This window comes from Paramormyrops kingsleyae, chromosome 14, assembly GCF_048594095.1.
Source record: "Paramormyrops kingsleyae isolate MSU_618 chromosome 14, PKINGS_0.4, whole genome shotgun sequence".
Lineage (NCBI taxonomy): Eukaryota > Metazoa > Chordata > Actinopteri > Osteoglossiformes > Mormyridae > Paramormyrops > Paramormyrops kingsleyae.
In genome coordinates, this window is record NC_132810.1 from 4,860,102 (window position 1) to 4,878,703 (window position 18,602).

Consider the following 18,602-nt stretch of genomic DNA (forward strand, 5'->3'; position numbering starts at 1 on the left):
CAACAGTGCCTCACACTCCCAGGACCAGGGTTCAAGCCTCTCCTCCCCATGCACAACCACCACCCCAACAACATGTGGAGGCCAAGACAGATGACCACCACCCTCAGGCCTCCCCCCCCCCCCAGAATATACAGTTAGGAAAAAATCAATTGCCGCACTTAGGGCCCCCACCATATTATTAAACAAGTGTGAGAGCAGCAAGACTTATAATAATAATACACAACCCTTAACCCTTCTTTTCCTATAAACCAACAGGTAGGCCAAGGCTGGGCTTGAACCCATGACCTTCTGATCACAAGCACAGACACTTAGCCAACTAAGCCACACAGACCAGTACAAAAACTCAACAACTCGGTCTCCTACTTTACCTGAAACGGCACCAGTGCCTAACTAATGGTGAGGAATGAACATCCAGGCAAAATCAAAATAAAGGACAGGCAGGCCAAGGCTGAGCTTGAACCCATGACCATCTGATCACAAACACAGACACTTAGCCCACTAAGCCACACAAGCCAGTAAAGACACTTATCAACTCGGTCTCCTACTTTTGCTGAAACGGCACCGGTGCATAACTAATGGTGAGGATAGGACATCCATGCGAAATCAAAATAAAGGACAGGCAGGCCTTGAACCCATAACCATCTGATCACAAACACAGACACTTAGCCCACTAAGCCAAACAAGCCAGTACAGACATTCAACAACTCGGTCTCCTACTTTAGCTGAAACGGCACCGGTGCATAACTAATGGTGAGGAAAGGACATGCAGGCGAAATCAAAATAAAGGACAGGCAGGTCAAGGCTGGTCTTGAACCCATGACCTTCTGATCAGAAGCATAGACACTTAGCCCACTTATTACGATACGCTCGAATATTCGGTGCACCGAATAATGCCTGTTGTCAAATACATATTCATTATTCACATGGTAAATATTCGAATATTCGTAAAATCAGAATTCATTCTTGTCTGTTTAGCAAAAGAACAAAAAACAAAAATGCAATCGACGGTCTTTTGTAATGTTTACAGCAGTCACGTGTTCTGATGTAAGGCTCTTTACGTCAAACATCACGACATGCACATAAATATAAAAATGAGATCGTAAAATAAGTATCTGTCAACAGTGAAGACACACTGTATTTAAAACATTGCAGATATTCGTTGTTTTCGACATTTAAAGTGTTTTAAAAAATGAAATTTGCATGCAGATTGTTTTACGACTTGACGCCATTCGATCTACTGCAATTATGCAGAAAATGTCAGCTGAGTAGGACAGCATAGTCAACACTCCAGCGAAGTTTAAGTCGCCGGTGTGGAACCATTTTGGGTTTCCAAGAAAAAAAGGAAGGCAATAAATTTATCATAAATGAAAATGTGACAAAATGCAAAATATTCAGCCATGAGATGAGGTAATGTAAGCATTTACAGGTCGCAAAAACTTAAAAAGAACATTGCAGTACCATAAGTGAATATTGAAGTGTTGTCCAAATGAATGATAAAGGTTCTTCCTAGTCAGTGTTAACAAGATAGTCATCCTTTATGCAGCATGTTTTTTAGCTTATTTTCTACCATTTTTAAGAGTTTGTATTTCTGTGACATTAATGATAATTCTTTGTCAGTTAGTTTGGCATGGCTGAACTTAAGGATTGATAAAAGTATTAAAAGAAAATGTTCTAAGTACTTCAAATAGAAATAGGGTAATATAACGATATTTTGGAGCTCAAAAAGGGTTTTTGTCAAAGTCATTTGAAAATCATCAAACGATGTAAATATCTGAAAAAAATCTTAGTTTCTAAGAGATTTTATGATTTGCTATTTCTTATTATGACAATTTTTGTCATGTCAGGTTGCCATAACTTACATTTTTTAAATGTTTGTTTAGTTTGTGAGGTTATTTTTTTTAACACAACTTATATTCATATTCATGAATAAATATTCATATTCGCTTCCAAGTATCGTGATGTGTATTCATATTCGTTACCCTCTGTATTCGTTACAGCTCGAAGCAGTATTATAAATATTTTGTTCAAATTATCAGCTAGATATTGTGGTAATATCGTTATGAATTTTTTTGCCCACGATAATTGGGTAGTCAAAATCTGATACTGTGACAGCCCTAGTACGTATACAATATAATGCATGTAGGGTTCAATATTCATTGGTAAAACTTTTAGCCCTTGTGTTACATGCCCTGTTGGCGTTGTTTCCAAAATGTGACTTCAATGTTAATCCTTTGGTGCCCTAGCGTGTGTCGTGGTCACGTGCGTGAGTGTGCTACAGAGCAAGGCGTCTTCCCTATCGATCATCTCAGTTTACATGGTCACCCATAGACCTGCCAGAGTCATGTGGGACTCCAGAGCGTGGCTTTGTTAGTTCTTAGTTGTGAGTCTGTTTTCTTCAGTAACATCGGGTTAGCCAGGTTTGTAAAACAATCCGACTGGGTTTTTGTCTTTTCAGTTCCATCTATAAGACATAGCTTTGTTTTTCACAGGGATTTTGAAAGTTTTAGAAAGGTGGGTGCTCTTAAAAATCAGAATGACCTCTGGCTCCTTTCTGCTGAAGTATATTTCTAAAGCTTGGTGGTTAAACACAGGGGTTCTATTGATGGCCACCGTGAAGTTTGATTTCCAGAGTAAGTGGACAGGAAGGGTTCTGGGGATAAAAGCCCTGTATGCCAAGTGGTCCACAAGAGCCTATTACAGCTGCAAGGATCCAAGGGAAACTGTTACTGGAGTCGAATATGCCGCCTCTTTGCCTTCCTCCACTATCAGCCTATTAAATGATCAGGCATTTTGACAGGGCCGATTACAGGAGAGGCGGCTCAGGGGAGCTGTCTGAGGTACCGTTCAGCCATCTCAACCCTCAAGGGGGTCACATCCCTGTCTGGCGCTGCCGAAGTGTAGCTTTCCTCCATCATTCCCCTGCTTTACCCTGGACATCAAGCTATAGAAAAAAATGCCATAGCCATGGAAGCTGAGGTAATCGGCACTACTTTGTCGGCAAGGGATCCGAAGGACCTTGCACTGAGCCATAGTCCCCGTCAACAAGAGGAGCTTTAGGAACTCTAGCAAACGTGTTGGACGTGCGTTTTGGGGTCTCCTGTGCTTTACAAGCTGCTGGTCCTGTGGCATTCCCTTGGTGATCTCCTGTGCTTGGGCCTTCCCTCTAATATGGGAGCCACTTGTAGGAGCATTGAGGCCTGCATTTAGTAATCTTGCCAATGTTTGGCAGGAAACATCTGTCCAGTGTAGGTCAAAGGCTTGAAAGATGATATTTGTGAAGGCCAGTGATATCTGACAGCGGGCTTTTATAATTGGGAAGCCTTAGAGTGATATCACAGTACTGACAAAGTAAATGAATGAATCACCATATTGCTGTGATCTGTAGTCAGCAGGGCCCCGGCACTGAGCCTGTGCCCAGTGGCTCATGCTTGTTTTGTCTCCAGGTCGACATATTGGGAGCTTAGTGCTAGCTACTGTAGCTTCAGGGCTTGGGTGACTGGTAAAGGTTGCCACCTACAGCTGCTTGGGGCCGGTCGCTTTTGGGTGAGGAGGAGGGGCTGCCTTTGTTATCCTTGTACAGTCGACTCGTCTACATCCATCATATCTACAGAGTTTTTGGGGGATGGGTCTTTTATCTCTTGGAGGCACCTTGTTAAAAGCACCTTGCAGCTATTCAAGCGGTGACTCATCGGGGACCATTTTGATGATAAAACCTGGCCTGAGATTTTTATAGTGGAAAGTGGGTAGCCTTTTCATTAAATAAACTAATTGAATTTTATTAATCTATTTCTGTATATGTTATATTAATAGCACATGGAGGAGCAATTTAGTTTTTATGGCCGCATTCAACATGATTGCAACGTGGCGGATTTCTAAAATATTTTTTTTCCTTTGGTTGGTTCTCAGTGTTGATCTGCAGACCACATCATACTGAATAAAGGGGACTGTAAGCAGAGAACTTCTCTTATGAGAAAGCAAATACTTTTTGAGAAGACACATTCTCTGTTTGTAATAAGTAAATGGAGGAATGTTGAAATGCAAATCTCTAGCGGCTGTTTACTGTGAACAGCGAGGCTTTTCCCCCTGGAGGCAGCAGGAGCCTGCAGACTCCCTGGCTGGGAAATTCACAGTGAGGAAGATGGATCTCAATTCTGAGCTTGCTGAGATGGTGACGGCTGAGCTCTGTGCTGCTGCCAGCCCATGTTAACTGCTGCCCTCCCACCTGGGCCCAGACGCGAGTGTGTCAGAATCTGCATCTCTGGTTTCTCAATGCAAGGGAGTCTATTATATTTAAAAACTAAAAAAAGAGGCAGTTACAGCCATAGATTACCTCTGAGCAAAGAGGAGTGGCAGCATGTGTCAAGCTGGCCATTGTCTTCAGCAGGAGCCGGAGTTGTGGCAGTGAGGACCATCAGTGTAGTAATCAGAGACTGCAGTGGAGCGACAGAGAGCGAAGAAGCCCGCCTCTGTAGAGCCATTCTTGGATGAATGTAACTCGTTCAGAACATTTAGATTGCATCTTACTGGCTGCCGTCCTGGTTCCACACCATGTATTAAAGCGAGCCGTGGAATCTGACGTGCTCTCCTGCCGCCTTCCATTCATGCCAAAAGGGATTGGGATTCAAAGTCTACAGGCTTGACATGAGACATGGAGAAAGGAAAATCTGCTGTGTGACGCCACCACACGTGTAAGTGCAGAAGGTGGTGAACAGCACCACTCAGGGGGCTTCATTGTTGTTTCATCCAATTTTTTGCTACGGTCAGCTCAGCTATAGCACTTCAGTGAATGATTCAATAATAACTTACACAAAAGGATGCCACTTGTGAGGCAGGGCCGCTTTTAGCCAAAAGTACATGAATCCAAATCCAAAGCAGATAAAAATGAGGCAGTCCCACATCACCGCCAAAGGGTCACTGCAGTTGTTCTGGAGGCAGATGTGTGCTATGTACCTGACTTAAAGTCATTTTGATTTTTACACGTGTTTGTTCCACTTTGCGTAAATATGCTATCCATTGTGGTACATGAATGCGTCTGCTTCACTATGGTCATAGGTTAGCGACTTGAATGAAGGCGAGAACCCAACTACCTATGGGGACCACATCCAGGCTTAAGGGTGAGGGTGATTATCTCCTTCTTATGATCTGGATGTCATGTTGCCAGAGATGGATTACAGATCGGCTGCTGTGAACAGCTGGAGCAGAAAGACACTATTTCCTTAATAAGTTGGTTGCACTAGATGGGTTTGTAAACATGCCTCCTAATTATACTCTCAAGAGCTGAAAGGTGTAGACTGAATGCAGGATGATGACTAGTGTAGAACATCTTTTAATAAAAACAGTAGTCAATGAGGAATATATATTAAATACCTACAAAACTACAGAGAGTAGACTGTTCAGTATAAAAGCTATTGATGGTTTAATCTGCGCTTGTGAAGATAACAGTCATGCTCGCTTCTTGTGTGACCCCGTAATCTTCCTTGTCTGCTTTCTTTGTTTAATCTGTGTTGTGTGAGGGTCATTTTTTATTCTTTCATATAATCGAACATATTTAATTTTTTTTTGGTAGTTTTTTGTTGTGCTCCCATCCCTGGGCCTGTGAGAGAGATGAAGCTGCTGGACCCCTCTTGAGACTGGAGGCTGTTTGCCTCGGGCAGCTGATCTGCCCTGATGGCTCTGAACCAGTTCCATCCCTTTGAAATCCCCATAAGCCTCTGCTCAGAAACAGTTGTTTTCCCTTCATCTGAAGCTGCTGGGTGCTGTGCCAGGGACAACCTTAAGATGTTTCACTGGGAGCATCGCCTGCACTGAGGTGACCCACACGAATCCCCCTCTGTGGATCTGCTGAGAGAGAATGTCAGCGTTGTCCTCAAACTTCTTCAAAGCGGAGTGCCATTGAGCAGCATGTTTGGACGTGGCGCGTCAGAATGGATCTGGGGCCATATGCTCTTTCCACATTAATGCCCAGTTTGAAGAAGGATGCGTCTCTGCTCCTCTTCCTCTAAAGCATTTAAAACATTGACTGTCCCTTCACACCCTCTTAGGGGTATACTGAGTTACACTGGGTCCAGGAGGGGCATTTAACACGGGCGCCTGATGGGTTGGGAGTGAACATGAGGGGTGGGATAAAGGGGAGAGACAGCTGTTTTGAGGAGAAACAGGTTTCTGAATCTGGCATCAGGTCACGAATTGCAAATGGGCTACAGCTGCAGACAGAGTTGGGTATTAGGTTTGGGCGTGTTCACTCTGCCGAGAGTGAGTAGCCTTGTCATCCAGCTTCGGCCTGTTCAAGCATAATGTCACGACATGTAACAATGCTATGTGTAGAATTACAGAAGGTACTCAATGAAACTGAGCTCAGTATGAGTAACGGAAAGGTAACATGCCGTCCGTCGATTAAAATGAATACTTGTAAGGAAATGAGCTGAATTTACACTGTGAAGAATTTGTTTATGTGGCAAGTCCTCTGCTCCTCAGAGACACTTGCTGCAGCAGGATGCCGTTCCACTTCAAAAAGTCCACCCTGACGTTTCACTGTCCTAAGTCATATGATATAAAGTGTATGGAGATACAGAGTTCAGTAAATACATTGGTGCTTTCATGAACTGAGGGAACAGAGATGACAGGATGACCCTGCCTTTTGGGATGCTGCTCTTGGCACCGCAAGTGTGAACAGTGTGACAATGGGAGACTGACGGGAGGGACTTTTGCCAGGCAGGTGTCCCATGTCTCTCCGTGGTTTGGTCCACCTTAGAGTCAGATTTCCCAGAGGCTGCAGATGTTTGGTGCCTTCATATCTTACCTGTCTCTAATCACCAGTCACGCCCTCACTGCACAGTAGATCTGGCACTTCTTATGAATGTTGGGGAGGGGTAGTGTGTTTAATATTCAAGCCTCAATCTCGTCCAAATGAATAGCGGAATGGTCGCTATTTTATTCCCTTAATTACTTTGCTTGTATTCACCGGCACATTAAATGAAATATCTGCAGAGAAGATTCCATTTGATGAACAAATTGTTTCAGTTTAATTTGTGCAGTCCCAGGTGGAGCTCTGTGCCTCTGTTTTCTGAACTCCAGACTGTGTTTAGCCTTTCCTCCAGTGAACCACAGATAACAGTCCTCCTTTATCACACAGGAGGCTCCATGCATTATCCTCGTGTTGTTTTATCCTCCCGTAAATTGGTGTTAGAATCTTATGATCCAAACAGAGAACTATTTCAGAATGATGCCATGCTGGAAAAAAATGGGGCCACTGATTTGACTGAGACTGCTGGTCCCTGAAGATGGGCAGCTGTTGTATCCAGGTGACTGACCGTTGAAATGGAACAACTAATAAATAAAAGTATATAAAATTAAAAGCCATCTATTGCCCTGCTGTCTGTCTGCTTGGATAAGAGGAGGCATCTTCTTAATGATGCAGTTGGTCCTGGTCCATTGGCAGTTCTGTATTTGATTTGGAGTCAAAAGAATTGCTGGCCACAGCTTGTAAAAAGCCTAATCACAGTTTAGGAGGTGGGATTCCTCCATCTGGACAAAATCCTGTCAGTGGTGATTTGCTGTTTTTACGTGAGTATTTTGGTCTTTTAAAAGCTGCTGATGTGCTTTTTTTTTCTCCCCAAGAGCCCTGTAAATGAAAAGATATTACACACTGCTTCATCGTTTGTATTGTGGCTGACTATACTTGTCTAACTGATATCTAACAGCAAGTGTCATGTGATGTTGGAAATATCACATGACAGTGTTTGACATAAATTCTGTCTACCTGTTCATCATTTTTTAAAATATGACTGCTTAGACATCTGCAAACATAACCTCAGAGTTTACTCTATGTAAACAACATGACCACATAGCTGTATTTAACATTGAAGATCTTGGTCAGTGTTTTTATCAGAGATGCTCACAAGTGATTTTTTTCAAGTCCAACTCAAGTCTCAAGCCTTTGGTCACAAACCCAAGTCAAGTCTTTGCAGCATGCGACAACAAATAGCATCATAAAAATATAAAAGTTAATACCCATTTATAACCATTTCCCAAACAAAATAACATGCAAAATATTTAACATTGTATCATGTTTCTTGAAGGCTGTGTAGAGTAGTCCCCCATATGTGCGGGTGATGCATTCCAAGACCTATGAAAAAGCGTTTCAGTGAAATATACTGTATCACGTACCTGTACATGGCCTGTAATCAGAAAAATGTATTTGTTTAAAAATATGTTAACCTATTGTGGCATTTCGAAACTTATGAACTGTTTCTGGTAGGGGTGCACCGATTGCAGTTTTCTGGCCGATCAACGATCACCGATCCTTAGGCAACCTTACCTGCCGATCTCGATTTTTTTTTGCCGATCTTGTTTCTTTCATAACTAAAAGACAGTTACTTCAATGTTTCCATTTTTATTGAGTAAATTGATATGAATACTCACAAAACATGAGGTAGTGTCCTCAAATATAAACGAACATATAAATGAGCATTGCTGTTTGAACTACAAAATCATATTTTTTCTTCCAGACTTTAATTTCTCTAATTTTGTAAAAAAATATATATATATATATAGCTGTTATGACACACTTGTCCAAAAAATAGGGAGGGAGGCAGCCTGCACTGCACCTCTCTCGGGAATGGGAGTAAAGGCTGATTTAAAAGCATATAACTAAGATCGGTGGATCTCATGGGAATATGGTCGATTTCTGATCCCCTCAAATTAACGTGATCGAGGCCGATCGATCGGTGCAACTAGGTGCACCCCTAGTTTCTGGAATTCTTAAACTTTTTTTGGACCATAGTAAACCGCAGAAGTATGAAACCCTGGATGCAGGGGTTACATAGCAAAGCCCCCTACCTCTGAAAATATGCTGACACCAATGTTTGTACCTTCATAAGGGTACAGTGATCAAAATCCATTATTGTTCTTTATCCACAAAACAAGTAAATTGGGTAAATATTGCAAAAACTTCTAATGTTTTTAATTTATTTCAGCTATTTTCTAAGTAATTCTAACTGGGGGAGATCAAATAATGGGGGAAAAGCACATCATTGTTCGAGCACTCTCTAGAAATGCAATACTTAAAAACTGCATGCAAAAATACTGACTACTGCGTTTGCTAGTCACCCAGTACTTTTTGGAATATAAATAACCAAAAAAAAATAAAATTTTAAGCTATTGTTCATGAGTCCCAAATCTCGAGTCTCAAGTCTTTTGAGAATGAGTTTCAAGTTAAGTCTCAAGTCATTGTGTGCCTGACTTAAGTGCGACTCGAATCCAAGTTACAAACTCGAGTCCCTATCTCTGGTTTTCATGACTTTTGAAGCCACAACTGATCCCAGTGGGAAATGACTCATTAAAGTAGGAAATGACTCATTAAAGTCATTGCAGTTTAGCTGCTGACACTCATCTGGAGTCAGAGCTCCTGAGTATGGATCAGAGGTTAACTTTCACTGGCCCTTCTGGACAGTGGACTGACTATTTAAGGCAACTCAGCTACCTAAAATTAAGCAGAAAGCACTATCTTATTCTCAGTGTAACAAATGCCAGAGTTAATCAGCATGCTTACCAGGGCCTGGCCTGCTGGCTCTCATAAAGGCCTTCAGTTGGTCATTCTGCTCACATCTCACTTGACATATTCTACAGATATTTCAATAAAAGCTCAATGCTGTGATTTACATTTTAGAAATTTACTAATATTTCCATATCCATTCTGTTCACCAAAAATCAATTAACAAACTGTTTCTGTTTGTACCATTGGAGTGAAATGTCTCAAATCGTGTAAGGTGCAGTCAAAATTGGCTGTGTACCCAGTGTATTAGATATGATGCTTTTTTCTGCTGAAAGTTTTCATTCATCTGTGTTATTGTAAAGGCATCAGATTTATAAAATTTATATAAAGTGCCTTGTGATTTGTTTAGTTTTTTCTTCACACCTTCCAACTTAGGCCTTTTGTTGACTCTGATGTATCACAGCAGTGTAAGTAGCATGTTTGAATTTATTATATGAATGGTTTGCTAAGCATAATGACATAGTCAGCCTGCCTCCTGGCAGTCCTCAGAAAGAGGCCTCAGTCCTCAGAAATGGGTCTCAGTCCTCAGAAAGAGGCCTCAGTCCTCAGAAATGGGCCTCAGTCCTCAGAAATGGGCCTCATTTACAGGCTGTCAACGTCTAACGGGCATAAGCAACGTTGGTCTGTTTCTGTGGCAAGTCTTCCAAATGAACTTGAGACCAGTGACTTGCCCACATCTGCGCTGAAAGATTTGCAACATGGTGATGTGTAACTTTCATGGGGCACATTTACGACCCACTAGTGCCCGTGGCTGCAGACAAGGACGCGATGTGCAACAAGGGGGCCATTAGCCAGGTGGTGTCCGAATGGCTGGATGGCAGGAAGGAAGGTGGGACATAACAAAATCTCCAGGCCAGCCATCACAGACAAGTCCAAGTACACTTGAAAGGAAGCACAGATTTTAAGAGGGCAGTCTGAGTTACCAGCCTTTTATGAAAAAAGAAATCCATAAAATTCTCTGTGAACACATCCTTTCTGGTGCCACTGACTCACTGATTCACATCCCGATGGGATACACTGTTTTATCACTCCACAGACACCTCCATACCACTTAACATGAGCGAAGAAGCAATGCTTTGTTGGAAACCTTTCTCAAGACCTAGACTGCTGGAAGAATAATGATGAGGTTCCATCATTTTGTGTGCTTCTGTCTTCTACAAACACAACCTCAGTACCCAGTCCAAACTGAATGCAGTGAATGACAATGATGTCTGTCTTTTGTGACTGAGAATATTTAAAAGTCATACTGCACAGATGTTCTTGATTTTTAACAGGTGTCCAATCCATTTTATTTCAGCGCATGGTTTTTTTTTGTGTAATATTTCTCTTTTGAGACATAATCTTCCATGCAGGGTTGTATAAAGGAGTCTGAAACACAACCAAGTCAATGGAAAATTTTGAAACATAATGGAGTTTAACCTTGGTTGAGCTGCATTAGCTGTGGGGAACACCCAGTCTGTATCACAGCGTATCATTTTACATAACATCTGGTCCTCTTGCTGCGTTAAATTTGACCTCATGATAAATTACCAGTTACCTCCCTGCCTTGTGTGGTAAGTGAGGGGTGTTTCTAAGCAGTGTACTTTTTGGAAGGTCGAATCCACAGCCAAGTGGTTGATTGTGAAATAAACGAAATGAAAATTTCCTAAATGAACATTTTTGATTGGCTATGTCTTTTGCGTTCTCTGTGAATATGTGGGGGCCGACCATTAATTTTCCTTATCGCTGCTGTTTTCTTTAGTGCCATTGATCAGGCTTGCATTTTCTGCCTCATTTAGATCAATGAGCCAAGTTATTTGCTACAAAAGGCAAGTGATAAGTGATGAGTAATTTTAATTAAGCAAACGAGTTTGTCACAGGTCTCAGGGGAGCACATGAGGGTCCTCTAGGGGAAACGAAGGTGAGGGTCAGAAGTGTCATGACCTTGAAATCCAGGCAGTAGAGCTGAAAGTTAACCTGTTTCTGCTTTCTCAGGAGCAAGGCAAAATTGGTGTCACCTTCAACATTGGGATCATCGACATCAGTGTGAAGGAAACTGGCGTCCCAGTGAATGATGGAAAGTACCACGTGGTGCGCTTCACCAGGAACGGGGGAAACGCCACTTTGCAGGTGGACAACTGGGCCATCAATGAGCACTTCCCGACAGGTAAGCCGTCACATGCTGGCCATCTCAGCAAAATGTCATGTCTGGCCTGCTGCACAATATGTGCTGCTAATCCACTATCAGAACTGAAACAAATGCCCATCTGAAAAGTTTAATCTCACCACTCTGTTTCAATCAAGAAATGACCATAGGCAGCAATTAGCAGAAGAAGCTTTCTTTCTAATTTCCGGATCGCTCATACAGGCCGATGAGGTTTGGCTGTTATGGCTGATTCTGGCTGAGCAATGACTCTCCTCATCAACGTGCTGGGTCCTTAACCCTAGTCCATCGGGGACTTTTGTGTGTATTTATCCGTGCCTGAGACAATTGCAGCTGGTGCATGAGAATACTGATGATATTCCACCGGACCAGCAGAAGGCAGATGTTGTCTTATTGGGCTGAATGAAGCTTTGGTCTTTTTGCTCTTTCAATGATGTTATATATATACAGGTACCTCCGTACCTTCTGACACTGCTGATCACCGAAGGTGTCCATAATACAAGAACTCTTCTTCTACTCTTTCTTTGTTGAACTCTGCTCTGTGAAAGTCAGTACGGCCACCTACTGGAACCACCTTGTCATGCACTGTCTATTTCCTTGCGCATGCAAAGTCGACACTCACTGACACACGAAAAGCCTGCTAGACCCAAAATCTGGGCTGCATGCAAACAATCTGTGTGGACACCCATCAGGATGAAATTTACATCACTTGCACTCTGTGCAGATCGTAACGGCACACGTAAAATTGAAATATGAATTGGAATTCAGGGGTCTGATCTCCTCACTTAATGTGCTTATTTATACTGTGAGGAGTCTGTTTTTGGTCAATAACCAGCCCTTGTTTCATGGTCTCTGACATGAAGGGAGGTACAGAATGTAGATGAAGACATTGAAAATGGGCCCCTGTGATCAGCACCTCGTATGAAACTTCCCTGACTGTTCCTGAAGGCCTTGAATGTGACCCTGTTTCTAACATAACATTTTGCAGAGAGTAAATTCTAATACTTTGGTTATAGAAGCGTAACTGTAGACACAGTAACCTGACTTTAAACCGGAGCTCGTGGTTATTCACATATGTCAGGGCTGTTTCACGTGCTGCCTATCAGGCTGCTTGCACATCAGTCACCAGCTGTACTGCAGTCTCACGTGTCACTGCAAAGTTATGGAAGCCTGTGGGCCATGGAGAAATGCCTGAAACCTCAGGGATGGCATATGGTGTAACGTAAACACCATGCAGTTCAGCTGTGCATATGTGTGTTTGATGATTACGTGTTTATCTCTAAAAAGAAGGTGCATGTCTTTTAGGGTCAATCAGTGAGATCGAACAGTTTGTGAGGTTTCACGGTGAATAGTGCCACTTTGATGCTTCTGAAAGTGTATGAATCAGGAAGTGCGTGAGTCAGGAACTGCTGCTGCCTAAGAGGAGCCAAAAACAAGCATGGATGCAACACTCCTTCCTAAAGTGTCTCTCCAGAAGCACTGGAAGCGCCGCCTGGTCCTTCAGATGACACTACCTTGACCCTCTGTTAGAGGCATGGGGAAAGTTCTCCGAGTTCTCTTGTCTTTTAGTGCTACAGGGGCTGCTAACAGGTACATAACCAGTTATTTATAATCAGTGGAATGAGACCATCCAGCAGAGTATGTGACTTGATGGAAGCCTTGTTTGACCTCTCAAAGCATCATGCAAACCAATCTACTGACCTTGGGGAGGAGATTGGTAAAGGAGGCACAGCGATGTCCCTCGACACACCACGTCTACAGCATGGTTTTAGCAGCGTCAAACATCTGCGTCCCGTTTCTGGTTCGTTAGCATGTCCATATCAGCGTTCCCCCGCCAGCCCGGCCTACTGGGAGACATTTGATTCTCAACTCTTTAGGTGTCTGTGACTCGGTGGCTCGGCGGAGCACTGCGGCTTTCAGCATGCAAGCCTTGTATGCTGACCCAGCCCGTTTCCCTTGCAATAATGCAGCATCAACTGTTTTAATATACAGCCTGTCATACAAGAATAGCAATGAATTTGTATTCTATTTCCATGATCCTTGCAGGTGGATTTTTGGAAATTAGTAGATACGGGAGCTTGTGAAATATATACATTTAAATTGTGAGAGCAGGATTCACGCAGGATAGTGAATTTATCTGATTTACGAATTACGCAGGATAGTGAATTTATCTGATACATACGTCAAGAAGATTGTCATCATCATTTAATGCTGTTCCCCCCCAATGCAGTTGAGTTCACTAAAGATGCACTCTGACCCATTGGGTTTATCCTCCTTGTGCCACAGCCAAGATGAAGAAAAATCATCTCTCCCCCTGTAGGAGTACGGTGCCGCTCCTGGCATCCTGTTTAAGCGTTTGACATGAGGCATAACAGCTGGAGGGGAAATGGGAGCCATCCTTGCCAAGATACCTGTTAAATGTGTGGCATAATTGAGTGTCGTTGAAAAATGGCAGTTGGCATAATTGCCAGTTTCCAATTAACAGTAGCTCAGGCTTTCAAATGAAGTGCAAATGAATCCCGGAGTCAGTCAGTGTGCAATCAGCCAAGTTCACTCCGAAATCACATGGGAACTCAGAGCGTACAGATGTTCCCCTTCTTTGTGAAGGCAGTACGGGAAGAAGATTCTAAAAATGCCTCTGAAATGGGGGTGCGGGCAAAAACACCAATGTGGACCACAGGCGGAAAACTGACCGGAGCCCACTGTAGCTTTGTATTGTTTGACTTGGACTTTGTAAAAGATCTCAAACCCTAGCAACACTGGCAGAGGAGATGTGACCATCCACATGTCATGTTTGATGGATATAAGTGATGTTCCCTGTTTATAGCACACGTCAGGCTCATCTTGATTGTGTGAAGTCCATAATCTTCAGCCCCATCAGTGCAGCTGAGGGCTTTGATCAGTCAGAGCCCTAAAAGACGCTTACGGTCATTTGAAGGAGATACACGTGTGCATCATGCTGAGCGTCTGCTCTCTTTGGATTTATTCGTCTCTTTGCCCCAGACTCTGTACCTCACCCTGCCTTTGTTTTTCCCCACCTTGTATTTTATGAAGAAGCTTGGGGAATTTTGAAATGTCTTTGGACAATCCTGGGAATACCTTGTTTGCATGGAAATGTTGAACCATCCTGTAGACACAACGTCCCTTGAACGCCACACATAAATTAGAGACAATCTCTAGACTGGCACCTCATGGAAATGAAAGAAAATCACATACCATGTGGAATCACATACTCAAGATTTCTCAGCTATTTCCCTGGTATTTAAATAATTTGATAATGCACAAACATCTCCCCGCTTGGCATAGCACAGAGATGCTGTCTGCCCGCTCAAGTTTGCGGCAGCCGGCACTTACAAGCACTGAGATGCGTCTGCCGTTATTCCCAGCGGAGTGTCACTAAGGTAACCAGCCTGCTGTGAGTGATGGGGCCCAATATCAGGAGCTTCAGAGACGCTGAAGTCTCCCCGGATCTGTTGCCGGGTTCCTCTATTATGCAGTGGTCTGGGGTGCAACATGGCTGTGTATAGTTTGATTTTTTTGGTCTCTCCCAAATAAGGCCTCCTCATCCTGTACAAAGCTGAGAATATATACTTTTAGACTGGCTTTGTGGCAGCACAAGTCATGAATAGCAGAGTGTTTTTCATGATCGGGTCTCTGCAAGGGCTCTGGGCAGCCCTGCCCGTCAGATGGTACGATTTGCATGCCAAGCAGATGTCTCTGTTTAGACAGGGACTGCTGATCCAGGCGGATGTGTCCATCTAAATGAGGGATAGTCAGTAAATTGGGAGTGTGTATATGGAAAAGGGTAATAAAACAGAGGTGTCTGTTTATATGGGAGGCGGTAATCAAACCGCATCACTCTCAGATGATTAACGGTAATCGAAAGAATGACGTTCATCACGGAAATAAATGGCTCAGTGCCAACCATCACTATTTGGGAAGTACAAACTATATCAAGTGTGTGGAGCAAAAGCTATATGGCCGGTGGACCCCCACCATTTCATAGCAATCAAACCAGAAATATGTCACCAAAAGTGCAGCCTTGAATATGCAGACATATGTAAACTGCATGAAAAGCAGGCAGCTTTGTTTATAGACCTGCTATATGTCTGCACTTCAGAATTTGCCTCCAAACGACCACACAAGATCCATCCCTCAGCAGCAAAACATCTGTCGTACGTATTGATTGTATCTCCCTGCATAAGCGACAGCTCGCATGAAGATAACATTGTAATACCAGGTGTGATGAAGACGGCATCCACGTGTCAGTCTGCTTCTTACTATGGAGAAACATAGGTGATTGTAGCCTGAAGTCACGGCTTGCTCTTTTCTGCCAACTCAGACTGTCAGTGGTTTGAAAATGGCGTAACCCGACAGCGCATAAACCTCCTGCACACGAGATCCCCCAGACACCGGCCCAGCCCCTAGGTCGCTCTCCTAGCAGGTTTCAGCATTCCCACGTCACGTCAGCATATGTCCCTTTGGAAATCAAGTAAAATCTGCACCTTTCATCTGACCTGGCTGTATTCTCCAGACAGCAAACACATATAGGTTTAGGACCAGTCCACCATAGCTACCACAGACACATCTTGTTAGCAAAAGTATTTAACAGACCTTTTTCATACGTTGCAGACACATTGTATGGGTGAAGATCTGGATCTAGTCAAATTTCTAGTCACAAAACCTGAAGCAGCGCCTCACAGTGGTAGTAAAGAAAGCACAGCCTCAGAGACTTGATCTCATTGGCACATCAACTCTAAAAGTATTTGTCATATTTTTCTCAACAGGAAATTTGTATAGGAACTGATTTCATTTGGAGACAAAATGTACCACAATTGTTGCAGTGGTGGCACATGAAAGGACAGACACAGACCTGGTGAACCTTACACTGAAACAAGCCACACAAAGTTGAACTTTTAATATTGTTTTTTTTTTTTTGGAGAGGTGGGGAGAGTGTGTAGGGGGCTATAGATTGTAGAGGCTGGGGAGGGGCGTGGGAGGGGTATGGATTAGATTGGGGGGGTGACGGGTCCATCTGGGGAATATGCTGTTGTCATTCAAACAGCATCTAGTTCTGTCTGTGAAACAGCAATGTGGAAGTATTAGTATGACTGCTAAGATAGTTCATTATGTAAATTGCTGTCTGAGCTCAGTACATTAAGATCTTCTGGAAATGTGCTGTGGTAATGTTCAGATGTCAGTGGTCTTATATATGGTTCTAACCTGAACTAAAACATGGTTCAGCATCTGTTAAACTTTGACCTAAAATTTGTTGATATTAACTTTTTCAAACTGTTTTTAAAGGTAACAGTGATATTGAGCGTCTTCAGATGGCTAATAAGAAAATCCCATTCAAATATACCCGGCCGGTTGAAGAATGGCTACAGGACAAAGGTAACCTTCCATTTCAGAGCCGTTCTATTCTTTCTGTTGCTTTTGACTAAGGTGTATGTATGCAAAAAAAAATGTTCCTTTACGTATAAATGAATGTGTTTCTGCTTTGACTGGTATTGTGACTGTCATTCCTTATCACACTCAGAACGCATGACACATTGATCCTTAAACTTGGTAGAAGGGACTTTAAAGACACGACCATTCTTTGTATAGGAACATGTATAGGCTAGTAGGTGGCTTTTAACTGTATAACTCGATCAGGACAGCTATGAACTCAGCAGAAAACTCCACTCCATATGCCTGCATCTCGTCCATTAATTCTATGTAACGGGACACCTTGGTAAGCGATATTCCTTACTTCTGTGAGCGTGTGAACTGGTTGAAATGCGTGTGTCTCATGGTCAATGTGTGAGACATGAGAGCCCTGATTTTGCTTATACAACCCGTGACATGTCTATAATTCATAAATAAATCTGGCCAGCAGATAATATTTCATTTTCCACAGAATAGAAAAACAATGTAACGTTATCCCGCTAATAAGCGCTGGCATGTTTCACTGCCGGCACCGGCTGGAGACGCAGGAAAAAGGTATTCAATCTCATTGAGGTACAAAAATAATACCATCCACTCTGTCTTTTTTTCGGTACTTCCGCATAACTTCCATGTTGGCACCGGTGCTTCTGGTCAAGCAATCAGCAAATTGATGCCTGTAAGCGCCCCCACAGCAGTGACTACGAGGACCTGCAATCGGATAATCTTGCTCACACACATGTATTCACATACACACCAATTCTCACTCTCTCCAGGTGTTTCACGTGACATACGACGATGTGGGCAGCTACTATATGGGGGGCATATTTGGGCATAAATGAGGGGCATATTTGCAAGTCGCATTGGTGCACCTAGTCATAAAATTTAGTCGCACTGTCTCCGAAAATGGTCATGAAATGCGACTAAATGGTCACAGCCTAGAACCCGGTGGAGCCAAACTTTTGATTATTTAGGCATTTTTTTTACACTACACAACAAATAAAAATGACAACATACACTCGTGAACCAGTTTCCAAGTTTGTCTCTGAGCATATGGTTTTCCTCCAGTCTATAAGACATGCTCGTGTTAGACAGCCAATCACCAGCGATCTTACATATTTACACATGTATGCTGCATGCTTATTAGCTCACAAACCCTGAGATTCACTGTTTGGGTATCGAAATTTGGCACCGAGAAAAAAAATAAAAATTAGATTCTGGATAGGGTTGGAACATTTCGGTTGGTATCACAAAAGTACCGAAGTTCAGTACCCAGGCCTAGTCCTGCTACTCTCAGTCTGCAAGAGGGGCTACAGTACCTTGATTTAAAAGAGTACATTAAGTGCTGTGACAAACTATCAAGTCCCTTTAACCCTCAATGGTTCCTTGGGGTGCGTTCTGCACCCCCTGCCCATTTCTATGGCTACTACCATGTTGTTATTAAAATTACAGCAGTTATCCTCTAGGACATTGTAAGTGCAC

At 42.9% G+C, this 18,602-nt stretch overlaps 1 protein-coding gene across 14 annotated transcripts in view; it reads left to right on the plus strand.

Moving 5' to 3' along the window:
• nrxn3a (neurexin 3a) overlaps positions 1-18,602 on the plus strand; it is a 157,565-nt gene that overhangs the window by 123,405 nt on the left and 15,558 nt on the right. For all 14 annotated transcript variants that reach the window (XR_011982552.1, XR_011982553.1, XR_011982554.1 and 11 more), the window contains 2 exons: positions 11,528-11,699; positions 17,001-17,090. Coding sequence is in view for 10 of the 14 variants with exons in the window: in XM_023828811.1 (XP_023684579.1) it covers positions 11,528-11,699; positions 17,001-17,090 (262 nt within the window). In the remaining 4 variants the exon portion in view is untranslated. The remainder of the gene's footprint in view (positions 1-11,527; positions 11,700-17,000; positions 17,091-18,602) is intronic.